The sequence below is a fragment of the Eubalaena glacialis genome, chromosome 4, assembly GCF_028564815.1.
Source record: "Eubalaena glacialis isolate mEubGla1 chromosome 4, mEubGla1.1.hap2.+ XY, whole genome shotgun sequence".
Taxonomy (NCBI): domain Eukaryota; kingdom Metazoa; phylum Chordata; class Mammalia; order Artiodactyla; family Balaenidae; genus Eubalaena; species Eubalaena glacialis.
Window position 1 is genome coordinate 106,957,408 of NC_083719.1, and position 20,077 is coordinate 106,977,484.

The 20,077-nt window shown below is 36.7% G+C and overlaps 1 protein-coding gene across 1 annotated transcript in view; it reads right to left on the bottom strand.

The window, feature by feature from the left end:
• FBN2 (fibrillin 2) overlaps positions 1-20,077 on the bottom strand; it is a 245,668-nt gene that overhangs the window by 11,612 nt on the left and 213,979 nt on the right. Inside the window, exons 46-59 of the mRNA XM_061188122.1 lie at positions 19,700-19,816; positions 18,056-18,184; positions 17,518-17,637; positions 14,621-14,746; positions 13,801-13,953; positions 12,930-12,995; positions 12,490-12,615; positions 11,789-11,908; positions 10,763-10,885; positions 10,198-10,329; positions 5,149-5,274; positions 3,623-3,829; positions 2,547-2,672; positions 817-939 (exon numbers count right to left, since the gene is read on the bottom strand). Coding sequence (XP_061044105.1) covers positions 817-939; positions 2,547-2,672; positions 3,623-3,829; positions 5,149-5,274; positions 10,198-10,329; positions 10,763-10,885; positions 11,789-11,908; positions 12,490-12,615; positions 12,930-12,995; positions 13,801-13,953; positions 14,621-14,746; positions 17,518-17,637; positions 18,056-18,184; positions 19,700-19,816 — 1,794 coding nt within the window. The remainder of the gene's footprint in view (positions 1-816; positions 940-2,546; positions 2,673-3,622; positions 3,830-5,148; positions 5,275-10,197; positions 10,330-10,762; positions 10,886-11,788; positions 11,909-12,489; positions 12,616-12,929; positions 12,996-13,800; positions 13,954-14,620; positions 14,747-17,517; positions 17,638-18,055; positions 18,185-19,699; positions 19,817-20,077) is intronic.

Genomic DNA, 20,077 nt, shown 5'->3' on the forward strand with positions numbered 1-20,077 from the left:
AAACTCAAAATCTGATTTTGGTTGGATTGGAACTTAATATGGGAAAATACATTTAAATAAATTCACAGAGCAATGTAAGATGCAGACAAGACTAATTATTTTAAAGCTTAAAACACACACACAGTTGCACTCAAATAAAAATAACTATAAACAACGTGCAAAATTAAATTGACTCATAATGTTTCACTAAGTAGAGCCAAGAGAATAATATTGCTTCCTATTATTTTATTCTATTTGTTTTTTGGTATTTCTTGGAAATAAAACTTCATCTTCTTGAGAATAAACTGTATTTCAAAAATTTAATTAGACAGGAATTTCCTCAGTCCATTATTTTCATACCTATGAGGTTTACTATAAAATTGAACGTATGAGTATAGTATTGAAGCTCTTTTAATTATCTAACTTAGTTTGATAATTACTACTAATACTATGTAAGCAAACATTTAAATTTACCTATTCATTTTCAATCTTCTGCAGTAAACGTGTAATAAAGATAGTTTAGAGAAATGAAATCTCAGATAAGCAACAAAATAAATATTATTTTAGTTGTTCAATCTCTTCCTTCACCATAGCTTTTTGTATTATTTAATTTATTTTTCAGTTTGTGTGGTTTGCTGTAAGAAGCAAACCACTGTAACCCAGGTTTTAATTCTCTCTGCCTCCTGGCATGTGTCCTTTGGTAGAATTTTCTATGAATCATAAAATGGTCACTAGGAAGATGTGCTTTAGTGAAGGTGAGACACACAGTATCATCCCTGATTAGCTGACTTTGAATCTGAAAAAAGAGAGGGTCACAAATGCAGACTCTTCACTCACCTTTGCATGTCTTTCCGTCCTCCTGTAGGACATAGCCCCGAGGACAGGAGCACTGGTAACTCCCCTCGGTGTTCTTGCAGATGAAGTTGCAGGGTTTTGGGGACTGCGAACATTCATCAAGATCTAAGCAAAAGTGATGTGAGGATTAAATTATTGGTTAGAAGGAAAAACCAGTCCCTTTCCTCCCTCCATATTCTCACTTCATCTTGTTCTTTTCCTCTTCAACTTAAAATGGAAAATAGAAACGAGGCACAGAACAATCTTCTCTAAAGTAATTTACTGGTTTACTGAGCGTGTTGAGCGTGTCTTGGGCAAATATTATAATAACCGGAACAACTGTCTGGGTTCAAAAAAATACACTAGATTTTTTTAGATTGGTGTACTTTGGTTTACAGCTTGAGAATCATAAACTTAAAGGCTAGAGTTTCTTGCCTTTGACATGTGGATGTGGCAGAAGTTCTCAAACTCTCTTAGCTGACACTCCCCTAAGAATCTTTCGGCATCACAGACCGTGCTGGAAGTCTTCCACTTCCCCCTTCAGATGCAGTCCTCACCCTGGTCCACCCTGCTCTCGGGCCCAGGAGGCTGAACTGCACAGACACCATTAGCAGGCTCTCCTGCCCTCTGACTTCAGGCTGGTCCTTAATTCCTCAATTCCCTCCTCGCAAGATGGGATCAGAGGTCACAGATGCTCTCAAGGCAGGTGTCTGGGCAAAACTTCCTCCCTCTTCTAAGTTTCAATCTTTCCCTCTGTCTTTGGCCCAGAGGTGGTACAGCCCCAGCACTCAGCATTATCCCTTGTAGTTTCTGCCCACTCTGCCCACACCTTTATATACTGTCTCTTCGTCAAAAACAAGGCTCCGTAAACTGTCCTCATTTGAATATGCCACCTTCTTTCTGCTAGGACTCTGATAGCAAATCATCTCCATTTCCCCCATAAAACACATTGATTGATGCCCACAGAATGCTAAAAGCTCATGACTGATAGCCTAGTCTCTCTCACTCTCTTGCCCAAACAAGTGGGTTGAATGTTTACTAAGATTTAGTTTGGTTTTTCTTAACCTTTTCATGCCAGGTGTGCTTGTTATTAAAGCAAGTTGATGTAAGTTGATGAAATATGAAGGAGAAAAGTTTTTTTTCTTTAATGAAAACTAAATGCTTTGGAAAGACTCAGAAAGGCAAGCTACCAACCCCCTCCAATGGTCATAGAATGGTGTCGATGAGACAATAAAATAAATTAGAAAAAGAGATTGTAAAAATGTAGAAGGTCTCTGTACTGAGACTGCTTTGTAACTGGAAATTTTAGATGATGCTTAATTGGTATATTTTATGCCAAAAAACCACAATGAGAAACAAGCAAAAAGCACTCTCTCCATATGCAAACACACAATTTCACAATCAAAAGTCCGATTCTTTCATTAAAAGAATGACAAACAAATGTGCCTTTATACATTTTAAATTAAACATAAAATGTTGAAAATATATTTTTAATAATTTCTGTGTTTCCCTAATCGCACAGACTTTTTGATGAATTGAACAGTTCTGTGTCTCACATTACTAGACAAGGCCTTGGACAACTCCTGTGATATTAAGAACCACATTACTGAAAGGAATGGCATCTTTTTAACAAAATGTACACTCCAAAGCTCCAGAATAAAGATACTCTGCTGACAGTAAATGACATGTAGGAAACAACCACCCAGATGCAGAGACGCCTCGCCCCGCCTTACCTACACACGAGGTTCCGCTGATGTCCGTGGTGTAGCCAACCTTGCAGAAGCATCGGAAGGAGCCCATGGTATTGATGCACTGACCATTGGTGCAGAGATTCGGCATAACTTTGCATTCATCAATATCTGTGCGCCAAAAACCCCAAGGCAAAAACAAATGTAAGTTAATACAGAAGCAAGAATAAAACTGGTTAGAAACTAAGAGAAATTAAGGAATGGACAGATCACTAGGAACCAACATTTGTAACTGTGCTGGTGTACCTTTTCATCATTCAGTCCAGTGGCAACATGGAAGGGAGAGAAAAAAAAGAATCTGAAGTGATAGGAAGAGGTAAACAAAAGGAAGGCTATGTGGAAAGCCCCATTGAAGTCTACTCGTTCTGCAATCTTAAGTATGAATTATTTTTTGGGAATCTAGAAAGCTACCCCTCTGAAGTTCAACTAATTTGGAATTTGTGATAGTATACCATGGATTGGCTTTACATTCACACTTGCATTAGACTGAAGAAAGGGTTTCATTAGCAAAGTAATCAAGCACAGGGTCGAGAATCTGTATAGTAATAGAGGAAAATGATATTTTTAGGACATTAGTATACTGATTGTACCACAAAAATGGAAACTACTAATCATTTATGAGACTTGCTGGTTTGTAAATATGTTGCAAACAGAATGAGTTCCTGCGTACACTCAAACAAATGCGTTACACACAAACAAACAAGCAATCTTTATTTAAATGAAGCAAGTATAGTTCAGGGGTTAAACATGGCTTTTGGGGTTAGACAGATATGTTCCATTCCTTGGTCCACCCCTTAAAAAGGCTGTGACCTTGGGAAAATGATTTATCGTTTAAGCTTTGTGCTTCAGTTTCTATCTGTTAAAATAGGAATAATAATAGATTCTGCCTTTTAGATTTGATATGAAGATTATACCTTTTAAAGTCTCTGAAGCATTAGCGAAAAGCATATACAACCACAACATACTCACACATATTTTAGCTATTATTTTACCTCCTTCAAATTAATCTGAATTAATGTTCACTGTGTTAATAATATGCATGAATTTCCTCAACTCCTTACCTCTTCCATCAGTGGTATATCCTGGGCCATGAGGACATATCTTTTTGTACTGGGCAGTTCCAGGAAGTGGGCAGAGCTCACACTGGTGACCCCAGCCTCGCCCCCCATCGCAGCAGCATTCTGACTTTGTGACAAGGTTACGGCTGCTGGATGCCATCTGACACATGGTCTGCAATACCTCTGCAAAGCAGAGTCCCTGTCGATTGTCTGAAATGACAATGTAGTTAATAGGCATCAATGTCAAGGAACTGACAGCTTGGTCTTCAAATTAAATAGGACAATCAATGTTCTCCTTAGAAATACTTTCTTAAAAGCTAAATATTCTTTTAAGACAATGTTTAAGACAATGATTAGAAAGTTTTGTTGGAGATTAATTTCACAGAGTGTTCTTTCACTAAACACAGTTTATTAAATTTAATAATAAGTGATACTATACTTAAGAAATAGATTTGGGATTTTTCTTTTTTTTTCATCTGCAGCTAAGTGATAGTAAACTACCATTCCTGTAGAATCCAGGTAAAAGGAAAATCAAAGAAAATTACTTCCCTTTAAATAGGCAAATGAGCAACAGAATTTGTTTTTGAAAAGCAAATTCTAGACTATGTTATAATTTTGGTACATATTCAATCTAATCTCCTGTATTTTAGACATCTAAAAGACTGTTCAAACACTGGATTAAGTAGTTTTTTAATTATAAATAAAGGGATTTCACTGATATAAGTAGGCAAAGAGATCTTTTATGTGGTTTTAAGAACCATCCTAATGAACTATTAATAATATGAACAGAAAAGAACACTTTTTCTGTAGGTTATCTTTTCTATTTCCAAAAAGGTCTAGATTTAAGACAACGATAGCCAATTTCTTGACTAATAATTTCCTAGGATTTGAAGCAGATGACAGCATTTTGAGAACAATCTGATGTAGTTGAAATGTTCTATTTTTGCACCAAATCCAGTGATGAGTGCTATTTCTCTTTGTTTGCCTTAAATTTTACTACTCCATACTTTTACACCTGCTTATAATTAACTAAAATGGTTTATGATGTATGCATGTTATCATTAAAATGTCTGAGACTTATATTTCCCACAAGAAAATATTTTGTAAAACATTTTCCTGTACCATAAAATAAAAATCAACTTTCATTGCATTTTTGAAATGTGGTATTTTCTTTAATATCATTAGTACAGCAAAGCTTACCTTACCTAGCAAATATTTTCTTTTGGAATTAAATCATCCCCTGATGTAAGTTTTACTAAAGTCACATTTTCCATAGAGCTTAATTGATCTTAATTTTGGAAAGATCATTTAAGATGGTTATTTACATTAAGCACAGATGTAGGTACAACGCATACATATACAAATACGTCATTTTAATAGATGTCTACCTTTAAGGAAGAGGTACGTGGATTACTCAGATTGGGGAATCTGTTTAGCAGACAGGGATGCTATGTAGAACTCTTCTGTGATGATGTCACAAAACAGATGTTTTATTTACCGTAGGAAAATATACTCGTTTATCAACTTACCAAGGCATTCAGTGCCTGAAGAGCTTGACTGAAAGCCTTCATTACACTCGCACCTATAGCTCCCAATAGTGTTAACGCAACGCCCGTTTTCACAGATTCCTGGCTTGGTCCTGCATTCATTTTCATCTTTAGAAAAACAAATAATGTGAATCATGAGTAGACTATAAAATTATAATTTACAAATTTATCTTCTAATGGGTTATATCATATTTAAAACTTCCTCACCAAAATACTAATATGATAGAATACTAATTTATTTTTAAATTTACCTCATTCTTCCAAGATGGGTTCTTTGTTAACAAAGTGTTTTTTTCCCTCTCTTTCTTTTCCTCTTCCTCTTTTCGGGGAAGAGGTGATATGTGATGGAGAATTAGAAAATTGGCCTCCAAAAGGGATTACTGACAAGGAGAGAAAGAACTTTGGGGAAGAGGATGCCAATTTATGTGATATGAGAGAGAGGCTGAGGGGAGGGGAGGGGGGTAGGTATTAGGGAGAGGTGGAGAGTAGGGTAAAAGGGCACTTAGGCCACGGATAAAGGACAAGTTCCTAGACTGACTTTGAGTAAAATCACAGGAGCGGAGCAGCGTGTTAAGGGCAGCTAATGGAAGAAGGAATGTAGGTCGTACTGCTCTTTTGGTTGGTGATAAATAAATAAATATATTAGAGCAAAATTGTTTTATTAAAATCCCTATATACTTACTTATTGTGTTTGATATTTTGTAAATTTTGTTTGAGGTATTTTTCAAATCAATTGTTGTCAGAAGCTTGAGAACTCATGACAATTAAATCCTTCTGATTAATTGCTCCTTTCATGTCTATACTTTTCAGTCTTCAATCTGTTAATATTTATTTTGCATGTGCTTGCTTTTTATTAGCATTTGCCTTGAATATCTTGTCCTACCCCTTTATTTTCAATCTAGCTCACATTTTGATTTGGTACGTTTCTTGTAAAAAGCACCAAGCTGCATTGTAAAAGAATTTTTAAAAGTACATTTGCTTTTTAACAGAAATTTGAACTATTTCCAAACTGATATGTTTGGACTCTTGCCTGCCATTTTATATTATTTCATATTTACCATGCTATTGCCCCCTTCTCTCAATATTTCTTCGATCAGCCTAGTTTTCTCTGCCCTCCTCTCATCCCTAACTCATGTCTGGAAGTTGTAATCTTCTATTCTTCCAGTGGTAACCATGAAACAACTTCAACATACACTTTAATGAATATTTTCCTATTAATATCAAGAGGTATCTGTTTCAAAAGCTTCTGACCATAATGAGTACCTTGGTATGAGTTCTTTCTCGTTTCTCCCTGTGTCACCTGCCATGTTGATGTGGTCAAGAAATTTTGGTTTGTTATGTTTTTGTTTTTATGGACCGCCAGCATCTATTTAAACCACATAATAAGGGTTACTGGTTTCTTGGCTTACCATTGCTTCACGTATACTACTACTTCCTCTTGAATTAACTTTAAAAAATATATTGGAATATAGTTTGGTAATCATTTCAGAGAGGGTATGTGGGTGATAAATATTCTAGAACACATTTCTGACAATGTCATTATTTTTGTTTGCTTTATCACTAGATTGAATATAAAATTTTAGTTCAAAATTATTTTTCCTTAGAATGTTTTGAAAATACTGATGCTCCATTGTTTTCTTTTACCCAGTATTAAGGTTCATTTGTAGGAAATCTGGTTTTGCTCTCTTGGGAGCTTTAAGGATTTTCACTTGCTCTTATTGTTCTGAAACTCACTGTGATATTTCTTGTTAAAGATTTTTTTTTTTTCTTTTAGGAAACTTATTGCATACATTTTAAAGTATATGCAAAAGTAATAAACTGAGTTATGGATTTAAAAAATTGTATAGTGTTTCTTATTTCTAGAATCTGAGGGTTCAAGGTCTACCTTCTTGATCTAATCCTGTCCCTAATGTTGATACCTTTATTTTGATTAGTATTTTAGTTGTCTGATTTGAATTACTTTTTTCAAGAAGGGCTTTTGTTGGATATACTGAGTGAGTTCTGCCATGTTTGATGATATATAGTACAGCTTTTATACTTGAAAGATAACTTGATGTATCTTAAAGTCTTGGATTACTTTTGCTTTCCCACCTTTGGCACTGAGAATCCCTGAGAGAATTTAACAAAAAGAAATTACAATGGGGACTTCCTTGGTGACGCAGTGGTTAAGAATCCACCTGTCAATACAGGGAACATGGGTTCGATCCCTGGTCCGGGAAGATCCCACATGCTGTAGAGCAACTAAGCCTGTGCGCCACAACTACTGAAGCCCGCACGCCGCAACTACTGAGCCCACGTCCTGCAACTACTGAAGCCTGCGTGCCTAGAGCCCATGCTCTGCAACAGAGAAGCCACCGCAATGAGAAGCCCGCGCACTGCAACGAAGAGTAGCTCCCACTGGTCGCAACTAGAGAAAGCCCACATGCAGCAACAAAGACCCAACGCAACCAAAAAAAAAAAAAAAAAAATTACAACGGATCTCATGCGTAAGAAGTCAGAATTGTAACAGTGTCTTCCATACATGTTATTTCTACCCTTTCATACACTTTGAGAAACATATATTACTCTATAAACATGACTTAGGAGTCTAGGTTTAACTTGGTTTTCAGATCTTGTAAGAACAGTGTTTTCAGATCTTAGAAAAACAGTGTTTTTGAAAGAACCACTGCATAACCAAACCTCTAAGGTGATCTATTTTAACTTTATTAGTAGTGGATTTTGAATGAAATATCTATTTGATTAAAAGAAACTATGAAATCCAATTATAATCTGATGGGTTGTTGCAGACATTTAAAAATTAATTTAATATTACACACGTAATTCAGGAATTCACTCTTTTGTAAAAAATTAAAATTGACACATAAAGTTGAATTCACTTCAGACCAGTAACCTCTAATATCAATAGCGTCCCTGGATTTAATTCTTTTTCTACGAATTGGCGTTTATATCCTTTTTCTCTTAAATTTTTGCCCACTAATTTTAGCATCCATCTGGATCTTGTCTGCTTTAATGGTATATTTTTTGTAATTCAAAATGTATAACTGAAACATATCTAAAAAGACCTGATTGCTACAAATCTTAGATTTATCTTCTTTCTTTTTAAAAAATTTTCCTGACAATGCAAACAAATGTTGGGAAATTTCTCTTGAGCATAAGATTTTCCAAGTTGCCACAGAAACCTAGCAATGATAGAAAAGATTAATAATATTTTACAGTTTGCATATTGTATAATGAACTTAATAGAGTCTTTTAATTTTTAATCTATTTGGCTATTTGCAGAGAAAATAATACACCATATTTTTCCAGTTTGATAGCTAAAATTCAGATTTTTCTGGTTGCTGAATATAGTAAAATGATATAATTACCTTATATTCCTCTTGATTCGTGTTATATCATCAATCTTATTACTTTCAAATCATTTCTCTCTCCTAATAATATTCATTACACCAAATTTATTAAATATTCACAATGCCTTAAGTCACACAAATCATATTTTGCTTTTGCATGCACATCTTGTAACTAAATATATGTTATCAATAGTGAGAACCTGCAGTGTACTTTGTTGTGGAAGAAAGCATGCTGGCCTTGGGGAAAAGCTTTTGTATTCCAATATGATGTTGTAATTTAAACACAAAAATAAAGAATTAATGGTTAAAAATAAATAAATAAATAAATCTTTTCCTGTGTATTTACTGGCTTGCATATGTACCTACAGAAAACATATTGTATGATTTACAATTTTCTTTAAAATATGACACATTGTATATATTATTCTGTAACCAAATATTTAGAGTTATTTCTACTTCAGTACATACACATTATCTATTTTATTCCTTTTAACTGCTCTGTAAGGTTTCATAGCATTGCCATGCCACATTTATTTAGCTGTCATCCTGTGATGGGCATTTAGGTTGTTTCCTACTCTTTTTTTTTTTTGGTTGTTACTACAATCAAAATTTAGTGGACATCCTCATGTTTCTTTTCCTATGGTAGATTCATTTTTAAAAACAACTTTACTGAGGTATTACTTACTGGCTATAAAATTTCCATTTTTAGGTGTACAGTTCAATGATTTTTAGCAAATTACGGAGTCTTACAATCATTGCCACAATCCAGTTTTAAAACGTTTCCATTTCCCAAAAGGATCCCCAGTGACCGTTTGCAGCCACTCTCCGTTCTGACTCTTAGCACCAGGCAATCACTAATAGATTTATTTTAAGAAATACTATTATTATGTTATTTTTTCCCAAATAAGAAATTATTAGTAATCTTCAAATGTTCCTCCAAAAATATCCACATTTTTCCAGGTACTGGAGGTTAAAAAGGGAGCACAGCAGATTATTAATTAAAGAAGGGGAGCCACTTATTCTCAAGAAGGACGAAGACTGTGTCGTGGGCTGCAGTGCCCCAGGCGACAACACTTTAGGGAATAAGTGCTGAGACACTGGATGGGGTGGCCATGACCAGCTTACATGGCGTGATACTTCAGTGCACGTCATAAAATCATAACATTTCAAATTCCTGAGGTCATCTTAGAGCCCCAGCCCTACCTCCTCCCTTTATAGATGAATTAACTGAGGTCCAAAAACATTAAAAAATATGGCTAAGTCACAGAGATACCCAGCCCGTAACAGAGTTCTGGAGATTACCTGCCTCATTACTCTCCTCATTCATGGAGTGATACAAAAGCGAGAATATTAACTCATACTTTTAATTGTGCTACATAAGTAAGTAGCATTGTTTCAAGGAGTTTTTCCACACTTCTAAATTTAATGTTTTAGATTTACAAGACAGAGAATTATGATAAACAAGAGGGCATATATTCTAGGACAGGCATAATCTCCACTGTATTATCCAGAACCTACTGTTATTAGCATGGACCCTGAGATCGAAGAAATCTAGCTATATAGCACAGCCTTGAAACAGCTGGAAAATAGGTGGCTTGCAGTTAGGATGATTTGGGAATAGTGCTGTAAATCTGTCTTGGAGTAGGAGTATTAAATAAGAAGACACCATCCCATAAAGCCTTACCTACACAGCCTTCTCCGTCAGGCCTTCGGGTCATCCCAGGCGGGCAGATGCACATGAAGGTACCAATCAGATTCTTACACATCATGCCCCTAGATTCACAGTCATGTAGCCCTTCAGCACATTCATCCAGGTCTATAAAATATTTTTAACAGGAAAAACATAGAAGTAAGAAATTTTCAGGAACAGGCTATTGTTTAGAATTTTTAAGTCACTTTTTTGGTCTTCTGGCTCTTATTATGTAACAGAGAAAGGAGGAGCCCAGTCTTTTTCAACTGTTGGCTGTATTCCAGATTTATAAAATTTCAGCATTGGTCCTAAAGATAAGAAGTTCAGGAAAGGGCTATCTTTGCTTTAATAAGAGCTCAAGAGTGTGACATCTTATTTTTGACTTGATTGGACAGACCATCAAGTATCTTGTTATCCAGATATGGAAATCTACCAGCAATGTTGTCAGATACATTTCTGTAAAGCTCTAGAAGAAGACAGCTGAGAACTATAAACTCATTAAAATATATTTCCAGCATGGCAAATAAAGTGCTCACTACTCCCCTGTCTGTGGCCTTACCTTTGCACATCTTCTGGTCTTCCCTGAGGGCATAGCCAATCGGGCATGTGCATTCGTAGGACCCGAAGGTGTTCATGCAGCGGAAAGCACACAGCAGTGGGTTCTGGGCACACTCATTGATATCTGATCAAGAAAACAGGCAGGCATGTGCTCAGCCTAGAGTTCTAATTACTTGCTCAAATAAACACTGATGTATTTGCACCTAACTCATCCTCCAACGAATAACAACTATAAACTCTGAAAAAAATACAAAAACAACACCTCAAGTGGTTTTTAGTGGTGAGCTGAAAGTCAGCAAACAACAGGAAAAGAATAGGTTCTCAAGTTTCTTTTTCCTGTGGATAGCACCAGTCCTGACAGCAGCACCTGGCAGCTAAATCTTCAATAGAACCTTTCTGAGCTTCTGTCCAGGAGGATTCAGGGGAGGGAGGCTTGGGGCAACCAAGGCCGCTGAAGAATGAGGAGGAATCCCGGAAATGACAGGACCAGAGGTGGAGAAATACTTTTTTCATTTTTTTGCATAAACTCAGCCCAAGTTGCTGACTTAACCATGCATGTGTAGGCCAAAATCAAAGAAGCTAGCCACTAGGGTTTAAAGAGCAAATCTGAACCACTGTCTTCCATAGGCCTGACAGTCCGCTTTTATGTTTATCCAAGTTAACTGCCTGCTAAGACAAATGCATCAATATTCTTCAAAATAATATAACTGATTCCAGAAGACATCATTCACAATATCCAGGGCATAATCCAAAATTAACCAACATACTGAGGAACCAGGAAAATGTGACCCAACCTCAAGGGAAAAGATAAGCAACAGACGCCAACTCTGAGAGGACCAAGATGCTGGAATTATCAGACAAGGGCTTTAAAGTAGCTTTTGTAACTATGCTCACTGAGATAAAGGAAAATATGTTTGTGATGAATATAATCATCAGTAGAACGTCAGAACAGTATAAATAAAAGCTGAGACATGAAAAACCCTTTCTATATCAAGAAGAAATAATACTAAGGAAAAGTATCACTTGCCTTCACAATTCATCATGGGCCCTGGCTCGAAGCCTTCGTTGCAGTTGCATTCAAAACTCCCAATAACATTGGTGCACGTCCCATTTCCACAGGGATTGCCAATTGAACATTCATCGGTATCTGAAAAAGAAGAATAAGAAAGTGCCACAAAATCTGGAGAAGGTTTATTTTTATAGGAGTATGCCCATGAATATCCATCTGGCCCTCACACATGTCCCAGATCTGTGCAGGGCACACATGACTCTTGCAACCCCCATTGGCCTTGGCTGGCTGGCCTTTATGCAGGGCAGAGAATCCCGAGAGATCAAGTATGCAATGATCTGAGCCCTCAGACAGCCGTGGCTTGCCCTAAAAAAAAACACAAACGCAGGGAGGGATGTGGTCTTCTGCTACCAGAGCAGAAGTGGAAAGTCATAAAGTAAAATGGATCTCTTTCCCAGTTAGTGGTTTTGGCAATTGTAAATCTCTGGACACATCAGAGTTTGTATATTTGGTTGAAGGCAGAGGTTGGGCAACTCTCCCCATCTTCACATAAACCAGGTCTACTGGAAAATGTAGAATGGGAGAAGAAAGAGCAGTTACTAGCTACTTATCCTGGCTTTGTAAATCCCACTGCCACCCAGGGTGCCTGAGAGACCTTTTGCTGAATATAAGAAAGAAAACAGCACTTTCAAAGTGTGAAATGTGGAGTCAGCACTTACCCACACAGCGTACTCCAGTGTAATCAAGGTTGTAACCCATTGGACATTCACAGCGAAAAGATCCATCTGTGTTGATACACTGACCATTTGAACAAATGCCAGGGCTCTCAAGACATTCATTGACATCTAAAATACAGAATCACCCATGAACTTTCTTACATAAAAAGATATGCCCAAACTGTATATATCTATTCAAAAGAGCCTTAAAAATTTTAAAACATATAAACATTTCTTTTATCAGAGAAATGTATAATGTATTTCACATGTTACAACATAGTCTTATGATAAATATAGTGCATATGATAAATATATAATAAATATCGTATTTGTGCATTAAATGCAATATACTATGTTATGCAGTAAAATCAGCATGATTATAAAATAAATGCACAAAAATATACTTATGTAAGACTATGAAAATAAAATATATCAAACCACACCTTCACGGGTATCATGAAGACTAGGAACAGTTCCATGGCCATAGGGACACAAATCCTGGAACGCCACTACAGAGAAAAACACAAATTACCCATTATCAAAGAGTCTCAACTATCAGAGAACTTAACTGATTATGGATAATACATGAAATTAGGCTTACTTCTCCTCCACAAGGCTGTTTTTAGTAAGAGTCTTTTTATTTTTATAATTTATTGCAAAAGCAACGCTGAGCATATTTAGAGAAGGTCACCTGAGCTTGTCCAGCTCCTCCCAGAGTGCCACCTATGGAGGGTGTCTGATTCTGTCTGCTTGCTCGTTCAATGTTGGTCAGCCAAAGATCCTCTCTGTCCATTACACACAGAAGCTACCTCTGGCCTACAGACCAGGCCAGTTCCAAGCCTGCTGGAACAATCGTACCGTTCAGCTGTGCTAACTAGATCTGTGAGGCTCTTGGTCTATTCCTGCAAATGGCTATTGTGCTGACTCAGCTTCTCAGAACTTCACATAAGAGCCTGGGAGCCACAGCGCGTGATACAATACCCATGTGGGACTCCCGCAGCAATCTGGAATATAATTTTCATCCCCTCCTTGGAGCTCTTGCCCTGCACCTCTCAAATTCATTCCTTTCAAAACAAGTAATACTAGCCTTGGGGGGAGAAATGAAATAACGTGGTAACTCCCTGCATGTACACGTGTTGAATACAAAAGTTGAAAGAAGTTCCTGAGACTAGGCTGCTCACTGAACCATTAAAGTTTATAAGTGAAGGGATAGTTTCATCCTCAAAATATTCATAAATTACATAGTCCAACTGGGTTCTGCCAGACAGTCCCAAACTAGTGCAAAGTGGCATTTTATGTAGTTGTTGCTCTTACCTTCATCATCTTTGGGGCACAGCTCACAGGGGTCCCCCCAGCCCTCTCCTGGCATCTTACTACAGCAGCATTTCGCCTTTGTGGTATTGAAAGCTTTGGGTACGGAACACTTTCCATTTTCAAAGTTTGTGAAACAGAAGCTCTGGCGAGTATCTAATCAAGAAAGCAAACATCACAGACCTCCTTACTGGTCATTTTAAAAGATGGAATAATTTGTACATAACTCTGTTTCCGACAGACCATTTCTCATGGGCTGAACATGTGATGCAGATTAGATGAGCAGTTAAAAGATAGGTCTGGAAATCCTCAATTGCTGATATCACTTGCCAGTTTAAACTGACCGCTCTGTAAAATTGTATTTAATTATTTAAAATATTTACAATATTTTAATAATGTGCTTAGGAAATCTGAGAAATTATGCTCAATATTAAAATGATTTCCATGTCTTTTTTTTCCCCACTGTTACATTATAGCCTAACAAAATCAATCTAGGTAATTTTCAGTAAGTTACATCATATCAGAAGCAACTCCTCACCAATGTACAAAAAAATCTATGCCAACAACAGAATGAAAATGATGAAACAAGATAACAATTTTTCTTTTAGTATGAAGTTTTTTTAAAATCTAGAAACAGAGCCAGTAATTCAAAGTACCTTAAACATTGTCCAGTGCATATACATCTGAGACCTACATTTTAAACTTACAGATGATGTATTTGCCAGAGACATATATTTTTAGTGACAAACACTGAATCATGGCTTACTGTCTAGCTTTGAAGTCTAAGGGCCAATTATGACAGAGAAGCCATTTCAAAACTTACCGAAGCATCTCCGTCCATTATCAGACAACACAAAACCAGGGGGACAGATGCACTGGAAGCCCCCAGGAGTATTGGTGCAGGAACCAAAAAGACAGATGTTGGGATCTTCATCACATTCATTTATATCTGCAGAAGAGCAGGATAATTTATTGATTTAATCAAATCAAAACACTGTTCAATATTTGAAAATAAATAATTTGTCCACACTCAGTTCACTAGCCATTGGATATTTAATATGAAACAATACATTGCATTATGTATACATTTAACTTATCTTTAAAAAATAAAGTGTTACTGCTTCAAAAGTCAAAGATTACATCCAGTTTCAATCAACCATATGCCCCAGACTCCCAAGTCGGTCTCCAGCTCTCCAGACTTGACCCCTGGGGGTGTTTTTACATCCACCTGCCTACCTGACAGGACCACTTCAATGTCTCACAGGCATCGCATCCTCAGCAATGGTCCCCTTCTATGATGCCCCTCTCAGCAATCCACACTGGGGACCTGGAATCACATTTATTCCTCTCCCTGACCTTTCAACTTTCACATGCAAGCAGCATGTGGCCTGTAATTTCTATCTCCTCTCTACATTCAAACTCAACATCATTTGCCTCCTGGATTATCGCAAATCTCCCAGCTGGACTGCTGCATCTCCTTCTCTCCTCTTCACACTGCCACCAGGGCTGGTTTTCTAAAACACACACCTATTTGAAAATCTGTGCCTGCGGAACTAGGGGAACTCAGACATGGGTTGAGAATTTTATCATTTCCACCTGACCCCAGAATGGTTCCTTAAAATATACAAGGATTCCTTACCAGTGATGTTTGGCCTTTTTTCATTGGAAGTGCTTATTTAATAGGTTATTTTAACTAAATGAATAAACATTACACAATTTCAGGCACATTAGAACATAAGCTCCATGAGGACGTGATGTGTCTGTCTGTCTGGATCACTGCTGCACCCTCAGCTTAGTCTAGCACAGTGTCTGGCACATTCTACATTCTCAATTTATATTTGCAGAATTTTAATGAGTGAGTCATACCACATCATTTCTAAAGCAACCTGCAGTGCTCCATACTGCCTGCAGGACTGAGTGCAATCTTCTGAGCTGGCCAATCGATGCCCCTTACCACATCTGTGCTGCCTCTCTTTTCAAAATGCCTCTCTGTTCCATTTCCTTCTTTCATTAGTAAATTTCTATCCAACATTTCAGAGACACCTCAAATGTCACCAATCCTTTGTGACAGGCTTCCTGACATGTCATCCTCTCACCACCACCATCATTATTCACAGCCTCCTACTGTGATCCCACAACCTGAACAGACCCCAGTACAGTGTCTGTCACGCTGAATTGTAAGGATATCTTTACAAAATGGGGTTTCTTATGAAATATGTCTTTTCTCTTAGGCAGTAAGTTACCTGTAGGAAAAAACTTCCTTTTTGTATTTCCAGCACCTAAAAGATGCTGTGTCCACTGTAATGTCCACTGAATGTCAGGATGGATTTATATGTGTGTGTGTGTGTGTGTGTGAGTGTACATATAGTCACGTTAGGAAGCATTTCATCTAGGAAAATTGGTAGAAGAGATTCTATTGATAGGATGAAGGAAATATTCTTACAGTGAAGTAAGTTAGTTAAAAACCCATTCTTAAGACATGTGAAACAGTGATGTTGTTTATCAGTGGATAAAGAAATACTCCTGAGGTTTAAAAAAATGTAACTGAATCATAGATTTTTTTCACTAAGAAAAAAGGTAGCTAAGTCTTTCTGATACGAAGAGACATATGCATTTCTATTTCCTCCTTATGGCTGACACACTGCTGCTATCCTTGCTCCATAAAGAGATGAATCACAGGGATGTTGAAGAATTGAGATTAAATATAAACAAAGAAAATGAAAGAAAGGATCTTAAACTTTTCAAGAAAGTTTTTGCTAAGATGTTTCTAGTATTATTATCGATTATTTTTAAGTATTAAAAACACTAGACAATCTTACAAGGAACTATACAAATCAGACAAAAAAGGGACAAGATATAAACACCAAATTGGAATGACTAGGGATACCTATTATTTGTAATTATATGGTCTGAAAAGAAATTAAATTTAACTAAGTGAACTGTCTCCTTCAGTTCCATCTATATAAGTCCCTTGCGTGTGAACAGTAGAGCTACTTAGAATTTTTTTAAGAAACTGGGTAACTCAAAGGCAAAAAAACTCTTAACAATCATTTCACGTTAGAAGAACCACACTAAGATGCTGGTGCTTCTGAATTTCAACAAAACTGTTAAAAATAATTTGTACAAAAGTGAAATAAAGTAACTGTAAAAAGGTCAGTCTTCATCATGTCCACCAGGCAATTCTGGGACCCACTTTTCATGTGGTTACAGTGTTCTTGTACACTGGGAGAGTTTCCACAGAAAAACATCTGTTCTGACAAATGGATTAATATTTTCTGTTTTGACATGTGGCCTTCCCAGGGAAAAAAATGTTTCAACAGCATTGTCAAGACTTTCTGCTTCACATTTCTAGGACTCCAGACACCTTTAATAGCTGTTTTAAAATTGGTTGCCAAAGATTACAATTTTTGTAGACACTCTTTAAATTCAGTAGAAAGTCTCTGTTGACATTTGGAAAAAAGCTTAGAAGGCACTGAAAATTCTTTGACTAATATAAGATTTCTGTTAATGAAAAATCCCACATCCTTAAATTCTTTATTCCCACCACTCCACCTTCAAATCATTTCCGATGGTTCAGTAAAACAGATGTAGGCAGCTATATGTTTAATTCCTTGGGTCAGCATACTTACAGTGGTTTGGAGTTAATATATTTCCACAGAGTCTATACCAGGTCTTATTATACTAAACAGCTCACGGACTCAAAATAAACGTTAGCCTTACCGATGCAATTCTCGCTTTTTACTTCATACCCTGGGGGACAGATGCATCTGAAGGATCCCTCCAAATTCTGACAGGTGCCAGGAGAGCAAGAGCCAGGAAGGGCAACACACTCATTAGTATCTTTAAAGAGAAACAAGAAAAAAATGATTTAAAGACGAGACGATTGTTGCCAAAGGATATTAACATGAACTCAACTCAGGCCCTCTGATCTGCCACGTCACTATGGGCAAATATGCCCTCAGAGACTTTTGACATATTGTGTATTACTCATTTGGCAAGAGGTTAATGTTCCTTTGTCTACGTTTATTGAGACACAGATAGCCTGAAGCTCTATCCCAATAAAAACACTGCATACGAGTCATTCCCAAATGTTTGAGTAAACCTTTTACCAAAATTTCCCATGAAATTTATCTTGGTCATGTAATTAGATGATCAAATGAAATGCAAATGTGTCCCAAAGTTGGTGGGTGGGGGGGAATCACATCATTATTTTACAAAACAAAACAACATAAAGACTGTTTATTATGTACATACTTACCTATACAGTTCTTGCCATCTGGAGTAAGTTCATAGCCTTCATTACATAAACACTTGAAGGAGCCAATTTCATTAAAACACCGTCCATTTCTGCACACCTGACCAAAAAAGGAACTGCACTCATCTACGTCTGTAAGCAAACAGGAGTTAGCTTTTCAGAGAGAGCTCTTAACACATATTCTGTCACAAGTTGCAACTGAAAAACATATTCATTGGTAGACATTTACAAAACCCTACATTACAATTCCTCATCAACACAGAGAAAAATGGCTCATATCATAAGGATCAGGTGACTAATAAGGTCACACAGATCTCTCCTTTAGGCTTAAGGTGAAGCTTTCCATGCTTTCCATTTGAAAAATAGTTCTCATCCTGGAGGTAAGAGTATACACGGATTTAACTGGACCGCCCAGTTTGCAGGTAACTTTACCTGGAGGTAAGCTGACTATATTCAAAGGACAAATAATGAAGCATATCAAAAATACAGAAAAATCAATTATATGAAAAACACTCTAGAATTGCTGACACGTTTTTCTGTCAATTTGAAAAAAAAGTTCTTAAGTGGTAGGTTTTCAGTTAAACTTAGGGTTGATCCCGTTTGAGTAATTTTTTAGTTTGTTTGCAGATTATACTTTGATCAGAGCCATATTTGTATCTTTCATTCTCCCTGGTTGTACAAAGGGTCTGAGAAACTACAGACAAGAAGGTGGTTCAATAAAATGTCTAGTTAGCTCTAAATTTTTTCACCATTGCAGAATTTTATAAAATAAAGAAAGCTGAGAGGAATATATATTGGATTAAATTAGGAGGTGGGTTTGAGTTGTGATGGTTCCATTAAGGTAGAAGGCCTGAATTACTTTCACATACCTTACAGGATAATGTGAATTAAGAGATGTTATGTAGTAAAGCACCAGTATAGTGTCTGGCACATGGTAAATGAAATATTGTGTTTGTTGTCGTATCTTTTACTATCTTCTCCACCAACTACAGGACCCCCTCCTCCTCCTCCAGTCACTTTCAATTTTTATTTCAATCACTGTCTGTTAGAGGCAAAGGCTAAAATTCTGTGCCATGTAGAGAAGACAGTTTTATTTTCCACTGAAAGTTTACAGTTGTTCACAGAGATTAAATAGGTTTCTGAGGACTGATTTGGAAACCTAGACGCCACGCACTCTTTCTGTGGGAAAAGGCATCCCTTGCTTCAAAAGCTGATGGAAAATAAAATTTCAAAACACAACGTGGTTTTCAGTTGTAGACTGTCAGTGTTTGAATGTAAATCAAGAATGGACTTTATGAAATACTTGTAATAACACTGAAACCATAACAGGTCTAACTTTGATCCCATCTAAGGGATAAAAATAACCCCAAACCATAAATCAGTCCCAATATATTTACTATCATCTGCATGGCCTTTTCCCTTGAATCGACTGGTTGATTGACATAGTATTCAACCCAGCAGACTGTCTTGTGATTATTTAAGCCAAGAGTGTGACTTTAGTTAACCAGAAATTAGTTAATGATATTACATATCTTTTGGCACACATGCTCAATTTGAATAATAAAAATATTTATTCTTTGGCTTTATTCTGTGTTTCAGGATATTGTGTAGAAATGAAAGAGAAGCAATAAAGGACTGAGTACTTACCCAGGCAATCATTATTATGAGTGAGTTCAAAGCCTGGGTAGCAGAGACAGTTATAGGATCCAACGGTGTTTTTACAAGTTCCATTTCCACATGGATGCCGCTCACATTCATCAACATCTACAAAGAAACACTGGCTCAAAGGAATTCAATTTTTTACTAGAAAAACGTAGCCTATTAAACATTTAGATTTTTTTAAACTACTGGCTTACTTAGATTTTCCTCATTCAATACTAAAACCCACATTTATTTAAGGAAAGTAAGTATGAGGTAGAGCTAACTCAGAAGTAGAAAATTATAGGAAAAAGGGCCACTTAATGACTTACAGGAACATATACGACTCAGAAAAGAACTGGACTAATAAGCAAGCAACTATCTCCT